Raw genomic sequence first — 15,583 nt, 5'->3', positions numbered from 1 at the left:
CAGAATGCCCCACTCCCAAGATGTCCCTAATTCCTGAAATATGCAAATATATTATTTTTACATGGCAAAGGGGACTTGAAAGATGAGATGAATTTAAGGATCTTGAGATGGGAAGACTATAGTGGATTATTCAGGTGAAACGAGTGTAGTTCCAAAGTTCTTCATGAGAGAGGAAGGCGGGAGTGCCAGAGTCAGAGAGGAACTGGAAAATGCCATACTGCTGGCTCTGAAGACGAAGGAATAAAGAGGCCATAAGCCAAAAATCACAACAATATCTAGAAGCTTGAAAAGGAGCCTCCAGAAGGAAATGCAACCTTGCTGACATCTTGATTTTAACCCTGTAAATCCCATTTTCAGAATTCTGGCCCCCAGAACCACAGCATAATAAATTTATGTTGTTTTAAGTCATTATATTTGTGGCAATTTGTCACAACAGCAATAGAAAATTACCACAATCTATATTTAGATTGTTTTCAGATTTGGCTAAAGAACATTGCTACACAAACGGTTTTGGACACATATCCTGGTATAAAAACACATGCAAGAGTTTCTCCAGGTTGGGCCAGGCACAATGACTCACACCTGTAATCTTAGCACTTTGGGAGGTGGACACAGGAGAACTGAGACCAGCCTGGGCAACATGGCGAAATCCTGTCTCTATAAAATTACGAAAATTAGCCGGGTCTGGTGGTGAGCATCTGTAGTCACAGCTACTCAAGAGGCTGAGGTGGGAGGATGACCTGAACCCAGGGGATCGAGGTTGCAGTGAGCCAAAATCACACCACTGCACTCCAGCCTGGGGAAAAGAGCCAGACCTTGTCTCAAAAGAAAAAAAAAAAAAGAGTTTCTCCAGGTTATATGCTTAGGAATGGAACTGCTGTAAGTATATGTTCAGCTTTTTCAGGAAATGGCAAAATGATTTCCAAAACAGTTGTACCAATTTACCAGCCCCCCAACAATGAATGGGAGTTACTGTTGAGCCATATCCTCACAATTTTTTTTTTTTTTTTTTGAGACAGAGTCTCCCTTTGTCACCCCAAGCAAGAGTGTAGGGTCTCAGTCTTGGCTCACTGCAACCTCCACTTCCTGGGTTCAAGTGATTCTCGTGCCTCAGCCTTCCGAGTAGCTGGGACTACAGGCACATGCCACCATGCTCAGCTAATTTTTGTATTTTTAGTAGACATGAGTTTCACCATGTTGGCCAGGCTGGTCTCAAACTCCTGGCCTCCAGTGATTAGCCTGCCTCGGCCTCCCAAAGTGCTGGGATTATACGTGTGAGCCACTGTGCCAGCCCATATCCTCAGTAATATTTAACATTAATCAATGCTTTAATTTTTGCCAATCTATTTAGCATGAAAAGTTATCTTTTTTCTTATTTGCACGAATAAGGTACAATGTTCATATGTTTTACAAGACATTTATATTTCTTCTTGTGTAAAATGTCTATTTATATCTTTGATTCACTTTTCTGTTAAGTTATCTTCTTCATACTGATCTGCAGAAATCAATACTGCTTCTTCCCTATTCTATTATTTTAGAACTCCAATTAGACATATTAGACATTCTCACTCTATTCTCCAGGTATCTTAAGTTCTCTTTAATATTTATTGTCCCATTGTCTCTCTAGATTTCATTCTGAATAATTTATTTGCATCTATCTTCCATTCACTTATTCATTAATTCAGCCTATTTACTGAGGCCCAACATAACATTTGCACTGTTTTAAGTGCTGGAGATATAAAATTAGAAGAAAAAAAAAAAAAAACAGACAAAAATCTCTGCCCTCAAGGAGTTTACATTCTCATAGGGAAAAGGGGGTGCAAAATGAATGAACAAGTACAGAATGTCAGATGGTAATAAAGTGATATAGAAGAAACCTAGGGACTGGAAACAGACTGCAGAACTGGGGCTGCTAACCATTTAAAACGGGACAGTTACAGAAGGTGTCAGTGACATTTTGGCGAGGAGTAAGACATGCAGGAATGGAGGGGACAGCATTCCAGGCACTGGGAGTGAGTGCAAAGATCCTAAGCAGTAAGCTTGTCCCGTGTTTGTGAGGAATAAGGAGGACTATGCAATAGGCAAGAAGGAGAATTAGACCACTGTAAGATTTTAGCTTTTACTGAATCTGAGTTATTTTATCACACCAACCGATTCTCTAACTCTGAGACCAACTGGGTGGTGTCCAATAATTCAATTCTGACACTATCCACCATCAGTGCAGACCCACAAATTAAGGGCTGAGTCCCACAAGATGGCCCCACTCCTGACACAAATCTCAGGTCCTGAGCCACTTGTTCTTCTGACTGGCTATCAGTTGGGGGTTCCTAGCACTTCCATTGCAGGTTTGATAATTTGCCAGAATGGCTCACAGAACTCAGAAAGACACTTTACTTACAGTTACCAATTATTATAAAGGATACAATTCAGTAACAACCAAATGGAAGAGATGCATTGGGCAAGCTACTAAGGCAGAGGGATGTGCAGAGCCTCCCTGCCCTCTCTCAACATGCCACCCTCCCAATAATTCAAGGTGTTCCCCACCCAGAAACTCATCAAATCTAGTTGTTCAAGAGTTCTTACAGAGCTAATCTCCAGCACCCACCTCTCCCCTTCCTGGAGGTTGGTGGGGCTAAAAGTTTCAATTTTCTAATCACTTGGGTTCTCGTGGTGACCAGCCCCCCATCCTGAAGCTATGTAGGGTCCCTGTCTTAAGTCATTTCATTACTATAAACACAAGTGTGATTGAAAGGGGCTCATTATGAGTAACAAAAGGCACTCCTATGACTCAAGAAATTCCAAGGGTTTTAAAGGGCTTTGTGTCAGGAATCAGAAATAAAGACCAAATATATTTTTGGATTACACCATGTGAGACAGGAAGCAATTGGGGAGTTTTAAGCAAAGGGTGACAGGAATTTGGTGAGGATAGAAGGTTTCTCTTTTAGATTTGTATGCTCAGGGACATTTAAGACAAGAGACACGTCAGATAAAGTGACACTTTAGCAGAAATCTAACAGAGCAAATCATATGAATACACGAGAAAAGAGGGTGCTAGGTAGAAGAAACAGTACAAGGCTTTGAGGCAAGAACGTATCTGCCGTGTTTAAGAACAGGGAGGCCAATTTGGCTGGAGCTCATGTATAAGGCCCAGGGGGAGGCGGGTTGGGGAAGACTGTGGAAAAAGCAGATATGGGGGAAAAGATCAGAAATGTGGTTTCTATATCAAGTTTGAGATATCAATCATCCAAGAGGAGATGTCGAAAAAGAAGTTGGATACATAGATCTAGAGCTGAGAATCCTAGTCTTGGAGACTAACACTGAGAGTCCACTGTACATCTGGTATTTAAAGCTAAGAGACCAGAAGAGATGACTAAGATAATGAGAAGAAAGAGTACAAGATTTGAACCCCGAGGTTCAAACGATTAGTAGTCAAGGGCAGGGGAGGAACAAAGAAAAAATGCTAAGACAGACTGGTCCACTAGACAGGAAGACAACCAGAAAAGTTTAATATCCAGGATGTCAGAATAAAAATTATTTTAAGGAGATTGAGTGATGAGTTGTGAAAAAATGCCGTCAATTGGTAAAGCTGAGATTTAAGAGCCAACCATTGGTCTTAGCAACAAGGAAGATATTGGTGACCTTGCCAGGAGCAGTTTCAGAGGTGTGGTAGGAGCAAAAGTCCGATTAGAAAGGGCTGAAAAATAGAAGAACCAGCATAGTAAGAATAAATTAAATCTAACTCTTGAATTTTTCTAGAGGGAACAGAAAAAATAGGCAAAGGCAGAGGGAATATGTGGATCAAAAGATAACTTTAAAACAGTAAAATTAGCAGTATGTTTTATGATGTATAGTCCGGCTTTATCTCTTCACCCAAATCTCATGTCAAATTATAATCCCCAGTGTTGGAGAGGAGCCTGGTGGGAGGTGTTTGAATCATGGGGGTGGACTTCCCTCTTTCTGTTCTCCCGATAGTGAGTTCACATGAGATCTGGTTGTTTAAAAGGGTGCAGCACTTCCCCGATTGTAAGTTTCCTGAGGCCTCCCCAGCCATGCTTCCCGTACAGCTGTGAGTCAATTAAATCTCTTTTCTTTAAAAATTACCCAGTCTCAGGTAATTCTTTATAGCAATACAAGAATGGACTAAGCCAGGCACAGTGGCTCAGGCCTGTAATCCCAGCACTCTGGGAGGTCAAGGCAGGCAGATCACTTGAGGTTAGGAATTTGAGACCCGCTTGACCAACATGGCAAAACCCCATCTCTACTAAAAATACAAAAATTAGCCGGGCATTGTGGCTGGAGCTTGTAATCCCAGCTACTCGGGAGGCTGAGGCATAAGAACTGCTTGAACCTGGGAGGCAGAGGTTGCAGTGAGCTGAGATTGAGCCACTGCTCTCCGGCATGGGTGACAGAGCGAGACTCTACTCCAGGAAACAACAACAAAAAAAGAATGGACTAATACATGATGACAGTAAAATTCCATTTGAGAAAGACAAACTGATGATCCAGGAAAGAAAGAGAAGATTACTAGAGCCATGTCCGTGAGTGGGAAAGAAAGAATGAGACCTCACATGCAAGTGAAGGGACTGCCTTTGATAAAAGCACACAGTTCATCAATGGTAACCAACAGGAAGTCAAAATACGTGGGTACAGAGACTAGTAAATGGATAGATGTCAGTTACTCTATGGAATTTCTCTTCTGATTGTTCCAATTTTAGTAAGGTATGAACTGAGAGTAAGGATAGATGAAAAGGTGATGGGGGATTAAGGAGAAAGAAAAAAGACATGAAATGGTTGTCTAATTCAATAATCATTTCTTCAGCTGGATATGATCAGCTATTTAATCCATCCATTGAGTTTTAAAATTCAGTTCTAGAACTTCTAATTCATTACTATTAAAATCTTTTTGGCCATTCTTTAAAATCTTTTTTCCCTTTTATACTTCAAGTTTCTTTTTATTTGAACACATTAAACATAGTGATACTACATTATCTATCTGATAATTTCAGAACCTAAGGTCATTATGTGTTTGTTTCTGTTGTCTGTGTCTAATATCTGATTCATGGTGCCCTGTTTCCTTGTGTTTTGTGATATTTTACTGCTAGCTGTTTAGTCTTCTTGGCACTTTATCTTCAATAATTTTTCAAGGTTTGAGTTAAAAATAAATTCCTCCAGATGTGATGGATATTTGCTTTTATTAGTAACCTGAGGCATACAAATGTGGGACTGCTATGAATTTTCCAAGCATAAATATTTGGCTTGCAAACCTGCGTGAGGACTGACTCATGGTAACAAATTCTCAAAGTTTCTTCCCCACTTCTCCTAGCAAGTTTCTTTGCATTCCCCTTACTTAGAATGGGTTTCATTTCTCATTTACCCTTATATTGAGGATGTAATTGTTTGAAGTGCAGGCTCCAAACAGCTACCTCCTCAATATAAGGGTAAATGAGAAATGAATTTTGGTGGAGCCTCCTATTAGTTTCCTCTCACTGGGCAGACACAGGGCTATTTCTTGCCCACTCCACTCCATGCAACTGTTAAAGTAGCTCAAGATCTTTAGGGTTCAGGAGAAGCTCTCAGAGTAACGGACTGGTATAGCACTATTTGAGTTCTAAGTTTCTGGCTTTTCATTTATTGAGGGGTTCTGTGTATTCCTTAATTTTACACCACCTCAGAAATGCATTCAGAATCTAATTGAAATTACTTTTGAAAGGAAGATTGTTCTATCACTTGTATGCACTATGCCTTTAGCTTCCAGTGCTTCACCATAGTACAAAGTATATTTACATTTCATTTATAAGATAATGGGGCATGAGATATCCAAACGCGTATCCTTTTGTGTGCTCAAAAATATTTTTCTGCTTTTATTTTGGAAGGAGATAACATTTAAAATATGTATCTCCTTAAATGACTGATTTCTTGTAAACAGAGATAGTTTTCAAAAATTCTAATTCTTCCCTTTATCAGTTAGTTTTCTACCAATTTATTATATGGATGAAGTCAAAGAACTGGCTGAATTCCACTTTTTGATTTTCCTGTTTTCCTTCTGCTTTTCTATACTAGAGAGAATTGAAAATACCAACATACTGTATAGACCAGAAGGGGTTCCACATTATGGCTCCACTGTAATGTCACTCGCTCATTTAAGACATTTACGTGCCGGGCGCGGTGGCTCAAGCCTGTAATCCCAGCACTTTGGGAGGCCGAGGTGGGCGGATCACAAGGTCAGGAGATCGAGACCATCCTGGCTAACACGGTGAAACCCCGTCTCTACTAAAAAATACAAAAACTAGCCGGGCGAGGTGGCGGGCACCTGTAGTCCCAGCTACTCGAGAGGCTGAGGCAGGAGAATGGCGGGAACCCGGGAGGCGGAGCTTGCAGTGAGCTGAGATCCGGCCACTGCACTCCAGTCTGGGCGACAGAGCCAGACTCCGTCTCAAAAAAAAAAAAAAAAAAGACATTTACGTTTCTTGAACTTCAGTTATCTCAATGGTCCCATTTCGGAGAGATGTATCAAATAAAATGAGATAATCTGTAACCATCTTACAGATTAAAGTACTATCTAAAAGATGATCAGGCCAGGCATGGTGACTCACGCCTGTAATTCCAGCACTTTGGGAGGCCAAGGCGGGTGGATTACCTGAGGTCAGGAGTTCGAGACCAGCCTGGCCAACATGGCAAAACTCCATCACTACTAAACAAACAAACAAACAAAAATACAAAAATTAGCCAGGTGGGGTGGCAAGCACCTGTTATCCCAGCTACTCGGGAAGCTGAGGCAGGGAGAATTGCTTGAACCCGCGAGGCAGAGGTTGCAGTGAGCCAACACATGCCACTGCACTCCAGCCTAGCCAACAGAGCGAGACATTGTCTCAAAAAATAAAGAAAAAAAGAAAGAAAGTACAGCTGGCAACAAAAACCAAATATATTCACTTGGAAGACTGTTGGCACAATGCTACTTCAAATATTCACAAATCTTTAACTGTTGAACTATATTTATATTCATTTGAATATAATGAAATTAAAAGTACAGGGGCAGGCCAGGCACAGTGGCTCATACCTGTAAGCCCAGCACCTGGGAAGCCAAAGTAAGAAACTTGCTGGAGGCCAGGAGTTGAAGATCAGCCCTACAACATAGTAAGTCCCCATCTCTATGCAAAAATTTTAAAAATACAGGTGAAATTATAAAACATTAGTTACACATAATTAGTGGTAAATGAAAAAATCTAAAATGAAGTTTCTAGATAAGCATAATATATGCTATATAAAAAGAGAAAATGGGAAATCTCATTTTAGAAAAATATCTAATTGTAAATTTCACTCAGAAACTAGTGACTAGAAAATAATTTTGCCAAAGACAATTTGGAAAATGTACTTTCGTAAGTCTGCCCAGACTACCACTATCTATTCTATTTCAGTGTTTTCCAAGTGAGGTCCAAGAGGTAATCAAAAGATAACTTTGCTACAGTTACTGTACTTGCAATGTTTGTTTAAAATGCTGTTATCTGGGCCACATTCCAGATCCATTCAATCAATAATCTGGAGGCCGGAGAATCTGCATTTTAACATGTTCCCCAACACCAAAAAGTCTGCCCCTTTTATTTTTATGGTTCACAGACACAAATGGACCATTCAGGCGCTCTGGGATTTAGTGCAGGGTACCATAAAACCATGAAATAAAGTGACTCAATTCAGAAAAACATGTTTTCACGGTTACACTCATAGTCAACCTTCAATTTTTCTTAGATGAGCACTAATTGCTTCAAATGACATCTCCCCCTCATTATCAGGCCCCCTGAGACTTTCGTTTTATTTTTTTGGCCCTTGCAGCAGGTGCAGACAACAGGCAGCAGCACCTGGCAATCAATTCAAATTCTACTGAATAGAAGCAAACACCTCTCTGAAGGCGAAAGGATCTGGTCAGCTAAGCCTCGGATTTCTAGCACATTGAGAACACTTGTAATCATCTCTTCACATCAACAACCAGCCAGCACCTCACGACTGCCTGAGCCAGAGCCTCCATCCACGAGCCACAACGCCAGACTCAGACCCCCCAGTCTCGTACTGGGACTTAAGTGGCGATGCCACTTGGCAGACACAGCTCAGCTGGGTAAAAACAAAGCAATCTTGAGCAAGGGAAGGTGCTCGAGGAAGGGTAAAAGCCCAGAAAGCTCTAGTCCGAAAGTTCAAGTGAGTGAAGTCTTGTCCCCTCCTAATTCCTCTGAGCCTGGCGGGGCCTCGGGGATCTGCGGAGTGCCCCCTACTCTCAGTCTCCCTCCCTCGCTAACTCCTGAAGGGAAGGACGACACCGTTTCTCTAGGCGCTCGACCCCTTCGCAAGACAGCCGAGGGGGTTCATGCCCGTCTCATCTCCCGCCACACTCCCAGCCGCTTAAAACATCGAGAGGAAAAAACGAAAACAGCTCAGGGGACCGTCACCATCTTCCTCTTTTGACTGCCATTACCCGGAGTGTCGTCGTCCCCCCGCCCTGCGGGCGGTTCGCAGATGTTTCCCGCACTGGACGGTCAGGTCTCTGCTCCCCGGGTTTTCTGCTCACCAGAAATCACCTCTGTTCCGGCCCGGCCCGGCCTGGCCCTCCCCGCACCACAGCCACGGCCCGTGTGTAGCGGCCGCGGGTGTTCGGCCGGGGGTTCCCGGCCCGCCATCACTCGGGCTTACCTGCGCCTCGACGACGCTCCGGAGGAAGCTCAGGGTGACCAGTAGCTGCACCGCGGCCGCTGCCCCCTGCCCAGCGCCTGCCCGGCGGACCCCTTGGCTCATGCTGATCTCTCCCCACGCCGCTGCCAGCCGGGTCCCTCGGGGCCGGGGAACGGCGGGCGGCCCGGGCGACGACCCAAGGGGACGGTTCCCAGCGGCCGAGCGGCTCCAGGATCAGAGGTTTGCACGCCGGTCCAGAGGCGGGAGACTCTCCGAAATACCCGGCAGCTGCGAGTGAGGCAGGAAAGGCTAGCTCCCCTACATCATCCCCCAGGCGGCCCCGCCCCCAGCTCGCTCGGCTCATCGGCCACGCCCCCCGAGCGCGGGGCCTTGTGGGAGTTGTGGTCCTGGGAGGCCGCTTAGGCGCTGCGGCAGGAAGGCGGAGCCGACAAACTAGAGGACTCGGGAACTACAACTGCGAAAGCCGCTCCGCCTCCCCGAGGCCTCGGACTCCACGGCGGCCAATGAGGCGGGACCACGCGGGCCTCCAAAACACCCGGAGGTGCGGGCGGGGGAAGAGGGGCGACCTCTTCTCCGGGAAACCAGGCTGGGGACCTCCCTGCGTCGGTCCGTGCTGTGGCTCCCGCCAGGCTCCAGGATTCACCCAGTATGCGGGAGAGTTAGGAACTAACGGTGCGGGATCTTTGACTTTCGGTCTGAAGCGTATTCTTTGTCTCATCATTTTCCTGTAGCCTGACATCTGCTGTGGGTGCCTATGTAAGCCACCTGTGACTTGTAGAGGTGGCTTCGGCTTTTTTTTAATTTCATGCACCCTAGATGTGGATGTCATGTCCTGCCCTGCCCCCGCCCGACTCCTAGATTGACACGTGCAAGTATAACACATGCTGAAGAATGAAGACAAACCGAAAGGTTTATGATGAAATATGGGGATGGGGTAAAACAGAAAAACTTAGAGTGATATAGTTTGGGCGCAGATCCCAACTCTAAAACATTCTAGTTAGTTATTGGGCCTTAATTCCCACCCCATATCTTGTTCTAGGGCTACATAAGATTAGATGCAGAAAAACCTGAGTATAGTGCCTAGCACCTAGGAAGTACTCAATAAATGGTAACTGCTATTAGTTTTATTAATGTCTTTGATTTCTACAAAACGAATAATACATCTCCCTTGTGTTTATGTGGCAAGTATTAGTTTCTCATTGATGCTATAAGAAGCTATCACACATTTAGTTGCATACAACAAAAGAAATTCATTATCTTATAGTTCCGGAGATCAGGAGTCCAAAATGGACCTGTAGGGCTGTGTTGCTTTTGGAGGCTCTCGGGGACAATGTGTTTCCTTACCTTTTCCAGCTTCCAGAGGCCACCTGCATTTCCTGCCTCATGACCTCACATTATGGTCACATCTTCTTCACTCCTTCTGCTTCCCTCGTCACATGCCTTCTCTTGTGACCCTAGCTCTTCTGTCTCTCTTGTATAAGGACCCTTGTGATTACATTGGTTACAGACCATCCTATCTCAAAATCCTTAACTTAATCACATCTGCAAAGTCCCTTTTGCCATGTTGGATAATATATTCACAAGTTCCAGAGATTAGGATAAGGATCTATAAATAGAGGGCCATTAATTAGCCTACCACATAGTGGTTTATACCTTTCAGAACCAGCAGAGCATTAAACCAAATGCAGGGTCCTGGGGTTGCTGACTGCACCGATCACATGCCCATGAAGCCAGCCCTGCCTGTCCTTTTCCTCTCCAGCAACTCTTTCCCTTCTGCCTCCAAACTATCCAGATCTTCCCTAGTTTAAAAGCAAAAAAACAGGCTGGGTGCGGTGGCTCACACCTGTAATCCCAGAACTTTGGGAGGCTGAGGCGAGCGGATCACCTGAGGTCGGGAGTTCGAGACCAGCCTGACCAACATGGAGAAACCCTGTCTCTACTAAAAATACAAAATTAGCCAGGCAAGGTAGCACATGCCTGTAATCCCAGCTACTTGGGAGGCTGAGGCAGGAGATTGCTTTAACCCGGGAGGCGGAGGTTGCGGTGAGCTGAGATCATGCCATTGCACTCCAGCCTGGGCAGCAAAACAGAAACTCTGTCTCCAAAAAAAAAAAAAAAAAAAAAAAATTGTTGCTTGGTTTTTCCAGCGACTTTTCCATGTCTCCTTTTCTCTTCCAAACCTATACTTCCTATCTGCTCGCTGCCTTCTTCCCTTCATATAAATCTGCTTTTGATAAGAGAAACTTTTTATCAAGTTTGGTAGACTTTTTTAAAGATTCCTTGTCTGTGCTGCATTTGATGTTGTCAATAACACATACTTCCTGGGATTTTGTTATGCAAAACTTTTTTTAAAATTGTGGGTTATAAATTTTCCTATTATAAAATCTCAGGTTCTTTAAGGACTCTCTAGTGCCTGGATATCAGAGGCAGAATTCATGGCCTTCCAGAGGCTTGAAATATTTGTTATTAAAGAACAAAGGAAGAAAGTGGTTTGGGGGTGGAGTGAAAAAAGAAAGAGAGAGAGACAAAATGGACAGGGAACTGTAATGCAGACAGGGGTCAGATAGCTTCTGTCCTCTTAGTTACAGAATCCAGAAAGTCACAGCAACAAACCTCCCCGTTTGCTTGTTTTCAGCTCAGAAGCCGGACACATAACTTCGAGGGACAAATGAGATTTTTCTTGGCGAGTGAAATTGGAAATAGCAGGTATTTGTCATGAGATATCAGTGTACCAAGGTTCACTTAGAGTGGTGCCTGTCATGATCTGTTTTAGTGTTCATTGTTATGAGTGCTATGCCGGGGTTGTTCCTTTGTGAACAGGCAGCCCTCCTCTTTGTTCTCTCATTCTGGCTGATTTACCTCTGCTTTCCCTAAAATCAGCTACACTGAAACTGGCATTGTGAGAGGCCGCGACGATGTGCTATCACCCATGCTTCCTGCAGATGATGTTCTGTTAGAACCTTCTCATTCCTAAGGCTGTGGTTAGAAGTTGAAACAGGAAGAAAGTGCAGACAACTAAACCCCTTTGATTGCACGCCACAAAAATCAGCTCTAACTCTTAATTTTTTTGAAATAGTAAATGAAAAAAATGTCAAATTGCTTACGGTACTGAGGAAAATTTCACCACACACCTCTAGAAAGGTAAGTCCATTAGGACAGAATTCAGGGACTCTAAAGAGTACAACTCATGATTGAACAGTCTCTTCTAGGGCATTGCCATTATACTTATCGATTCCCATCGCTTTTAGTCTTCTGTCCCTCCTATCAAAATTCTTTCTGGAGTTTAGCTTGCAGGTAGAAGGTAGAATGTGAGCACCTTGATTCACAGTCCTACAGACCACAAGAAATGAGCCAGAGGTAGCTGCACAAACTACTACTTTCTTTTTCTTTTTTTTTTTTTTTTTGAGACGGAGTCTGACTCTGTCACCCAGGCTGGAGTGCAGTGGTGTGATCTCACTGCAACCTCCACCTCCCAGATTCAAGTGATTCTCATGCCTCAGCCTCCAGGGGAGCTGGGATTACAGAAGTGTGTCACCACACCTGGCTAATTTTTGTACTTTTAATAGAGATGGGGTTTCACCATGTTGGCCAGGCTGGCCTCAAACAACTTTCTATTTTTAATAGAGGGGAAAGGGATGCTGATCAGACAAAGGCAACAGATGTCTCCTTCAGGATGTTGAGTTCTTATTGAGTACTGCATTCGAATTCACTTCCTTTGCCTCAGCTTGTATTCACACATTCATCACATTATCACAGATGTCTTTCCACGCCCCTCCCCCCAAGTATATATGTTTTTATTCAGCCATTTAGTTTACAACATGAGGTAAAAGGAAAAAGTTCTCCTTGACCAGTATTTTACACAGTTATAGTGTAAAACATTTTAGACTTCAGGGATTTATAAGGGATTACATTTCTGAAAAGTTGGGATCAGGTTAAACAAGTTTTGTTTTTTTTTCTTGAGACGGAGTCTTGCTCTGTCACCCAGGCTGGAGTGCAATGGCACGATCTCAGCTCACTGCAACCTCTGCCTCCGGGGTTCAAGCAATTCTCCTTCCTCAGACTCCCGAGTAGCTGGGATTATAGGCATGCGCCACCACGCCCAGCTAATTTTTTGTATTTTTACTAGAGATGGGGTTTCACCATGCTGGCGAGGCTGGTGTCAAACTCCTGACCTCGTGATTTGCCCACCTCAAACTACTTTTAACTGAATTTTCCAGGTGACTCTTCCCTTCCAATAGTAACAAACTCTAGTTAGTTACATAAGTTTCTTCAAGGCCAAGTTTTATCATCGTTGCTGATATCCTTAGAGCTGAAGCACTGCTATTTCAATCAGTATCCACCAATTCCACTTCAGAAACGAACTTTGCATTTGGTGGAATTTGGCATCAGGCTGCGCTTTCTTTCCATAAGCCCATTCTGCTTCACTCTTCGATTGAGGCTTATCTCTTTTACCCAGTCAAGAGTGCTTCATCCCATCCTGTGATAACTTTGCCACTTTGACCTTAAAACTTAAAGGCTTAGTATTTTCTTTTTTGAGTTTGTTTGAATGTTAGTATCAAAAACAGTCCCATCTTGTAGTGTTCCTGTATACCAGCCGTGAACAACATCTCCCCATCTTCCAAAAAGGAGAAATGTTATTCACTGCTGTTCATTTCCCTTTTTTTTTTTTGGAGATGGAGTTTCGCTCTTGTTGCCCAGGCTGGAGGCTGGAGTGCCGTGGCGCGATCTCAGCTCACCACAACCTCTACCTCCTGAGTTCAAGTGATTCTCGTGCCTCAGCCTTCCCGAGTAGCTGGGATTATAAACATGTGCCACCACACCCAGCAAATTTTGTATTTTTAGTAGAGACTGGATTTCTCTATGTTGGTCAGGCTGGTCTCAAACTCCCGACCTCAGGTGATCCGCCCGCCTCGGCCTCCCAAAGTGCTGGGATTTCAGGCATGAGCAAATGCGCCCCGCCTTATCTCCCTTTTTTAGAACAGATTTTGCATATCTTGGTGGACTCTCAGCCAGAGTCTCTTCAGACTTGGTTTCTTTGGGTTTATCTTCATTAAGCGTCACATTTTTCACTTGCAAACACTTACCATATTGGTACCCTTGAAACACTCGGTTTCAAAAAGATGGTTATAGGCTGTAACCAAATGGTCCTTGTTAGCTGTCTTGCCCACATTTTTAATGTTTCCTAATAATTTATGTTCTGCAAGAAACGAATCTGAATTATGGTCCTGCAGAAACTTGATAAAGTCCTTCTTGGGCAGGTGCTTACTGTGCAGCTGCTCCAGGGTTCACGCCTGCAGTGGAATGGCTGCTGCCATCTTCCCCCACTGCCTGTGCCTCACTGAGCCGGCCGGCTGCAGTTCCCACAGATGTCTTGATTGTGGTATACCAAAAAGCATGCATCGGGACACTGGCTGACCAGAAATGGCAACAGTATGCCTATCGTAGCTTATGTAATTTATGATTAACTATCATCAACCTGGTTAGATGAACCTAATTACCTGGAAGTGAGGTACAGGAAAACTGACCACATTTTTTGAATGGAAGAATTTATGAACCTCTTGTATTTCCTAATCTGAGATAGGGCAGGGCTAGCTATGTCAATCAGCATAACTCCCTCATTGTAAGCAATGATAATATGTAATTGATTTGGCCATGACAGTAGGTCACAGGGGTGTCCGAGAGAGAGAATACAGTCATGGGTTCTTAGTTTTTGTTTCTGGCTGGGCCACTAAAGCCTATTAAGTTTAGCCTCAAGCTGCCTCCTTACATATATAATTTCAGCCGAAAGATATTTCTGTACATCATGAACTATAACAACTGGAAGTATAAACCAACCATAGCTCACACTTGTGCCAGTCACTAAGTTTTGGGCCAAGAAATGGAGCCAACTGTTTGAACCGTGTTCAAATAAGGCAAATACCAAGCTGTAACCAATCCAGTTGTTTCTGTACCTCACTTCCATTTCCTGCAGGTCACTTTCCTTTTGCTGTCCATAAATCTTCCACCACGTGGCTGCGGGGGAGTCTCTCTGAACCCGCTGTGATTCTGGGGGCCGCCCAATTCAGAAATAGTTCATTGCTCAGTTAAACTCTTTTAAATTTAATTCGGCTGAAGTTTTTCTTTTAACAAGCCCCTTCCTCATCTCTCTTTTCTGCTTATCACTAGAGACAGAAACTAAAACTATGACTTCAGGCCGCTAAAAACCTAAAACTAAACTAAAAACAACGACAGAAGAAGGCGGGTTGAACAAGCTTGAGAGGGACATAGATGGTCATTCCACTAGGGCCAGCCATGACTGTATTTCCTATGATTCTAAATGAAGCCAAACAGCCTCAACTATGGATGACCTCAGTGTGCTTTTCAAACGGATAGTGTCAAAATGACAGAGGAGTTAAGAAGAAACTACTTAGGCAGATAGTGAGGGTATGGGAGTCCTCAGTAAGGTTTTTCTTTTTAACGAAAAGCAGCCCCCAAATCATTTTCTAACAAAGAGCAGCGTGTAAAATCGAGCTGCAGACAATAGAAGATAAGCTGGAAGCTTGCAGGGGTGAATACCGGCAGGAAAAAAGCTACCTGGGACTAGACATCTTCAAATTAGAGGCCTCAACTTCCCTTTTCTTTGGCAGTGGCCTGGTCAAGTGGAAAGGCCATTTGCATAATAAGATTAGGGTGGGGTAGCCAGTCTTCCCCGCCCGCTATGTAAATGTCACACCTGATCCGTCCAATCTGTGGGCCCTATGTAAATCAGACACCGCCTCTTCAAACCAAACTATAAAATCCAGCGCACTCCAGCACCCACCCGTCTTTCCTTGCAGAAGCCTCTCAGTGGAGAGCTAGTCTCCTTTCTCTTTCTTTTGCCTATTAAGCCTCTGCTCCTAAACTCCTCGTGTGTGTTCCTGTCCTAAAT

At 43.8% G+C, this 15,583-nt stretch overlaps 2 protein-coding genes and 1 pseudogene across 6 annotated transcripts in view; 1 reads left to right on the top strand and 2 right to left on the bottom strand.

The window, feature by feature from the left end:
• The window catches only part of LOC105474783 (endoplasmic reticulum oxidoreductase 1 beta), an 81,600-nt gene extending 72,648 nt beyond the window's left edge, over positions 1 to 8,952 (bottom strand). For 2 of the 3 annotated variants that reach the window (XR_011610283.1, XM_071073928.1), the window contains exon 1: positions 8,677 to 8,938. Coding sequence is in view for 2 of the 3 variants with exons in the window: in XM_071073928.1 (XP_070930029.1) it covers positions 8,677 to 8,778 (102 nt within the window). In the remaining variant the exon portion in view is untranslated. Of the gene's footprint in view, positions 1 to 8,676 lie in introns of all 3 variants that reach the window. The other variant, XM_071073926.1, reaches the window with a different exon arrangement.
• Positions 8,953 to 9,080: 128 nt separating this feature from the next.
• LOC105474618 (EDAR associated via death domain) overlaps positions 9,081 to 15,583 on the top strand; it is a 191,320-nt gene continuing 184,817 nt past the window's right edge. Inside the window, exons 1-2 of one of the 3 annotated variants that reach the window (XM_071073940.1) lie at positions 9,081 to 9,217; positions 11,312 to 11,382. The gene's annotated coding sequence lies outside the window, so the exon portion shown is untranslated. Of the gene's footprint in view, positions 9,349 to 11,311; positions 11,383 to 15,583 lie in introns of all 3 variants that reach the window. The other 2 variants (XM_011729428.2, XM_071073941.1) reach the window with 2 other exon arrangements.
• LOC112425337 (peptidyl-prolyl cis-trans isomerase FKBP3-like) lies at positions 12,882 to 13,991 on the bottom strand (annotated as a pseudogene).

The sequence above is a fragment of the Macaca nemestrina genome, chromosome 1 (assembly GCF_043159975.1).
Source record: "Macaca nemestrina isolate mMacNem1 chromosome 1, mMacNem.hap1, whole genome shotgun sequence".
Taxonomy (NCBI): Eukaryota; Metazoa; Chordata; class Mammalia; order Primates; family Cercopithecidae; genus Macaca; species Macaca nemestrina.
The sequence above is the reverse complement of the archived record's forward strand: the minus strand, read 5'-3'. Positions and strand labels throughout refer to the sequence as shown.